Source organism: Primulina tabacum, chromosome 18 (genome assembly GCF_025594145.1).
Source record: "Primulina tabacum isolate GXHZ01 chromosome 18, ASM2559414v2, whole genome shotgun sequence".
Lineage (NCBI taxonomy): Eukaryota > Viridiplantae > Streptophyta > Magnoliopsida > Lamiales > Gesneriaceae > Primulina > Primulina tabacum.
The window spans coordinates 24751014-24756376 of NC_134567.1; the positions used below are offsets into that span (position 1 = coordinate 24751014).

Below are 5363 nucleotides of genomic sequence, written 5' to 3' on the forward strand. Positions count from 1 at the left end.
AATTGAGTCTTGTGTGTTGTTGACTATGACACATAATATTACTGACATGTCCAACATTATATTAACATTTCGATGAAAATATTAAATTTACGTTAGAAAACAATCTATTGGGCTAAGAAAATTTTTTACTACTTAAATAATTAAAACTCAAAATAGAACAAAATATTAGATAATTTTGGCAACTCCCCAATCTCAAAACATAGTATCAAATAAAAAAAATGATTTTTTAACGATATTCTAGTATTAATTTGTTTATTTGATATTAATGCAATATATTTTCTAAAAATGTCATATATAATGAGTTCATAGCTATCAGAAAAGTTCATGAGACCGACGAATGCTTACTATATGGATCAAATCCTTAGAATTCCTATTTCATTAACATTGAGTAATTATTATTATTATTATTATTATTTATTTATTTATTTATAGGGCAAACAGTTTATAAAATTCGGAACTTGTAAAGCTAAAGTAGGAGGAGATTCCATGATTATCTTTTCTGTGATTTAATATATTTTTTATGTTATAATAATAAAAAAATTAAACATTTTATTCTACTGCAATTTTCTCATTGTATTCAGCCTAAACATAAATATATATCCACTTGAACACAAGAATTTAAATGAAATTACTCCTACTCATTTTCAAAATATGATTTGACTGATGAACAAGGAGTTCGATTTTTTTATCAATATTTTATCAAACGAGCTTAACACACAGAATCTGTTCAATATAATTTACTTAACTAGTCATAAAAAAATTACATTTGAAAAATGGTGATATTTGTTTAAAAACATAGGGGTCTACTTGAGTCTTGACCAAACAAAAGTCTTTAAAATAAAGGATTACACGAGCTCTTATTCCAAGGGTAAAAAAGGCAATGATTAATATTACTGATCGAATGAATTAAATAATATACTAAATATTATAAAATGAAATACAGTTGGCTTGTAGTCAGTTGGTAACTCAAGGCATGATTTTCTTTATATTTACTAAAATACACGCTGAGAAAGTTGACAACTCGAAATAAAGTTTATTGCATATAGAACACCTTAGGTACACATCATGAACCTTTCACTTAAAGTTAGGATAATATTTATTAAACTTTAAATATATAATCTTTTGTTCTAGATTCACAAAACCTCATATTTGGATGTCTTTGTTTAAAACTTTTTTATGATGGTAGAATTAACATTTACTATGCTTCTATATGTGTTAGATAAACTCTCTTGCAATCATGCTACCAAATAAATATATCAAATTCGGTTTAACAATATCATATTTTTTGTATGACTATGAAATTCACAGTCACTATTGGGTACGAGTGTGATAAATTAAATTACGCTAGTCAAGTAAATTAATAAACAATATGCAATAAGTTGGTCCGAAAATATTAGGTGAGGAATCGAACTCAAACAATAAGGTTGTATTAGTTAATAACATAGGATGAGAAGTAAGAGATACAGCTTTATAGAACAAAAAACTTATTTGACCGTAATAAAGAAGTGTATTCAACGAAGTAACTACTCTACGTCCCTTGTTAATCATGAACACCGCTCTTTTTTTTATGCAAGGCGTGGGCATAAATCAAGCATCTTCCTAACTTAACATTCCTCTCCATTTCCTCCAAGGAATCTACAAGTTTTCTCTCATCTTTTCCTTTTCATTTTGTCCAGCTGGTTTAATATCTGCTTCCTGATCATCTCTTCGGATTAGTTTTCTTGAATGGATTAGTTTTCTTGAATGCCCAGTTTCAAGATTTGTTTTACAAATTTGTCTGGAGTTTAGATATTCTTGTGCAAAGACTTGAGATTTTCATTAAAGAAGAGAAAAGGGCAGCTTAAAACAGTGTAGAGTTCCTTAAAGGCAACACACAATCTGAAAATGGTATTTTTGTTCTTGTTCTTTTCCCACTTTGGATTCTGTATTCCGGATTGTTTACTCAATGGGTCGCTTTTTCTCCGACCATTGGATTTTTCTAATGACTTAATGAATGTGTTTGTAGTTGTATTTATGGTACTGCAATTAATACCTCTGTTTGAGTTGACTGGCTGGCTTCTACTTCATTGAACTGCCTGTGTTTTTCTTCTCGGCATTAATGGAATTTCCTGCTTTGATTTTTGAAGGACTGCTTAATTTCAGTGAAAAAGCTTGGGAAATAGTTGCAGTAGTTAATGTTTTCCTGGAATCGATGCATTTGTTTGGCGTCCTATGGTGTTTTCTTGGATTCATGAGTCATAAATTGGTTGAAGTAATTTATTTATTCGCCCTTTTCAGCTTTACCTGATAGGATACTTTGACACTGCTACTTTCTTTCTTTTGCTCAATTATGGAATTTGAAAGGATTTTTAGGGCTTTTCTTAGGGTGGTTTGTATCTAATTCTACATTTTTCCAGGTTGTTTCTTGATCCATAGCCGAAACTGTGAAGAACTGCGGTTATTATCTTGCATCCGATAAAGGAGAGATGAACACTTCTTGTAAGGACAATAATCATGAGCAAGAGAAGATGATCGAGGATCCTGTAAACTATCATGCACCAAATGTACTCTCAGATTGGCAAATAAATGGGAACAATTTACCTAATGCATCTGTAGGAATGACTCGATTAGGAAATTCTATGGTGGAGTCTTCTGCTTGTTCCACCACCTTTATGCCAGATTCTTTTTGCCCTCCGGTTTGGGATCATCCTATCAATGGACAGAGTTTAGGCTATTGCGATACGAGTATCCAAAATCAGGCTAGCAGTTCGAGCGGACTTGGTCCAGTTCGAGCAGGTATGAATTGGACGCAGATTGGAATGTTAAGAGGGAGTATCTTTTTACCAGCTGTTCCTGGAATGGTTCCTCCAAGCTTGCCTCATTTCCCGACTGATCCGGCTTTTATTGAGCGCGCAGCGAGGTTTTCGTTCTTCAGTGGAGGGAACTTTACTGAAATGATGAACCCCTTTAGCACTTCAGACCATTCGAATCCGTATTCTCGTGGATTTGGACCAATTCAGATGCCAAATGATGTAGTGGACACGACAGGAGTTCTGGAACAGGCTTTGGAACCTGGGGAGCGTTCTGTTGAAGGGTCTTCTCTCAAGAATGAGATAAAAAGCCAGAGTTTTCGTCTGTCTTACGATGAAGCAAAACATGGAGTTGATGTGTCCGCTAACGAGTCTGATGAGGCTGAATTCAGCAGCCGGGGTGCACAAGAGGAGTTAGCTGAAGCAGATGAGGATTCCTGTGGTTCTGGGCTTGGATCGAACAAGAGAAAAAGAACTCCTCAGGTTGAATATCGAGTGTTTTTCTGCTGATGGATGAATACCAGTAGCTCTTAATTATCTTTATTACTACAAAGGTACTATAATACATAATACTTCATCTACTGATTTTCAATTGTCTCCGAATATCAGGATACCGAACTTAATGAAATTGTTGGAGCCCCACTGCCACCTATTGAACTGTTAAAGGACCAAGCTGAAATCAAATTAAAAGGTGATCAGAACCCCGATTCCACCAGTAAACCCGGTGGCAAACACTGCAAGCAGGGCTCCCAAGGATCGGATCTGCCCAAGGATGGATACATACACGTCAGAGCACGAAGAGGACAAGCAACAAATAGCCACAGTCTCGCTGAAAGGGTAAGAAATCTACTGTCTTCTATTTGTAACATCATTTAAAATACTATTGTATCTTTTGTACATGCAAGCTTCAGTGAGAAATTTCCTTTGGTGTTGAATTTAGAATAGTTTATACTGTAGGTTAGGAGGGAGAAGATTAGTGAAAGGATGAAATTCCTTCAGGATCTCGTGCCTGGTTGCAGCAAGGTTAGTATTGGTTTAGTTAAGGCTAATTGGTGCATGGATATTCACGTGCTAAATCTTGTTGCTTATTTCTTAGCAGGTCACTGGAAAAGCGCTCATGCTCGATGAAATCATCAACTATGTGCAATCACTTCAACGACAAGTTGAGGTTCGTGGCAAGTACTCTTGCTTTTTCAACCAATATTTAACTACAATTCTCCTCTCACTTTTTTGTGCGTATGATCTTTTTAAAAGAGGAGAGTTTTAGGATTAAAAAATAGTTCCCTCATAGGGGCGTGTGTGTAAGGTTTTTGTGCCTTCATGTAGAATGATATAAAATCCTTCCGATGGTGGTTCATTAACTTATGAAACTCTGTTTCCACAATGTTCCAGTTCCTGTCAATGAAGCTTGCAACAGTACATCCACAGGCAGACTTCAATATTGAAGCTCTGCTGGCTAAAGATGTAAGAAGAAGCTGTAGTGTTCCAGCCCATTTCGTTATTTACCTAACTCAGACGCTTATCTAACTCAAGTAATTACATGTAAACAGATCCTACAACCTAGAGCTGGTATGCCATCTTCGCCGGCACTTCCACTTGATATGACCATGCCTTTTCCTCAACTGCATTCACCGCAGCCTGGACTAATCCAAGCAAGTCTTCCTTGTTCAGAAACACTTAGAAGACCCATTAATTTACAATCAGTCGCATTGGCTCAGGTAGTACAGACATTCTGTTAGAAATAAGAGTATTGGACAACATGTAGAATTGATTTTTCCTTGAAATTTTCTTATGTCATCTTCTGCAGGTACCCGGTGTTTGGGATGGGGAACTTCACAATATCATTCATATGGGCTTTAACACGAGTGGTCCTCTAAACAGCCAAGTTTTCAGCGGTATCTTTGAAATTCTTTAATCAAAATCATTTCCAGGCCAAGGATCTTTAGCTGATCCCCCGTAGCTTTTGCAGGTTCTCTACCAACAGGACACTTGAAAACCGAACCTTGATGTTCTTTCTCAAATGGGGATAATAGAAATTACTGGGTCGGGCCTAACAAAGATTGTGATTTGCTTTGTTCATTTCCAAGAACTTATCCCTGGAAGGCTACAGTATATAATCAAGGAATCGAAAAGTTTTTGCTGTCGAAGTGTGATCACTTATCTTGGCAGTTCAGCAGTTGAAATGCTCAAGAAAGTTGAAGTTGACTTTTCGTATTTCTAACGCGAGTTGCTCCCTATTTGAAGGAAACGGCGATTGATGCAAATTACACCTGAACACGAGAGGAACGATATCTGGTGGTCTGACATCTTCTTGATCTACGTAAGAGATCACATTTTTAAGTTCATTCTTCAATGAGCTTGTCTACTGCTACTGAATAATCTGATCTTTTGCTGGTTGTTGTAGCAATAATTTTATCTGTTATTATTCCATAAGTGTGATGATTATGTATGTTTATCATTCTTGATGATTTTACTTGAAGAGACACTGAAACAAAACAATATAAGGAGAACATAAAGCTAACTCACGAGCTTTCGAATGTTTATGTGAAAGCATAATCTACTCGATTAATCTTA

General features: G+C 35.6%; 1 protein-coding gene across 5 annotated transcripts; it reads left to right on the forward strand.

The window, feature by feature from the left end:
* Positions 1–1508: 1508 nt before the first annotated feature.
* LOC142533190 (transcription factor bHLH49-like) lies at positions 1509–5363 on the forward strand. 5 transcript variants are annotated; one of them, XM_075639865.1, is made up of 9 exons: positions 1509–1887; positions 2397–3272; positions 3399–3626; positions 3747–3812; positions 3886–3957; positions 4182–4253; positions 4340–4507; positions 4597–4684; positions 4750–5363. In XM_075639865.1, the coding sequence occupies exons 2-9, from the start codon at positions 2466–2468 to the stop codon at positions 4794–4796; spliced, it is 1548 nt and encodes a 515-aa protein (XP_075495980.1). In that variant the 5' UTR covers positions 1509–1887; positions 2397–2465; the 3' UTR covers positions 4797–5363. The 5 variants fall into 5 exon arrangements, with proteins under 5 accessions (XP_075495980.1, XP_075495983.1, XP_075495982.1 ...); XM_075639868.1 differs by having other exon boundaries at positions 1510–1887; positions 4759–5363; XM_075639867.1 differs by having other exon boundaries at positions 1512–1887; positions 3889–3957.

Coding starts and splice junctions, on each gene's coding strand:
- LOC142533190 (XM_075639865.1), top strand. CDS start 2,466: ATGAACACTTCTTGTAAGGACAATAATCATGAGCAAGAGAAGATGATC. Junction 3,273..3,398: donor AGAGAAAAAGAACTCCTCAG/GTTGAATATCGA, acceptor TCCGAATATCAG/GATACCGAACTTAATGAAAT. Junction 4,508..4,596: donor AATCAGTCGCATTGGCTCAG/GTAGTACAGACA, acceptor CATCTTCTGCAG/GTACCCGGTGTTTGGGATGG.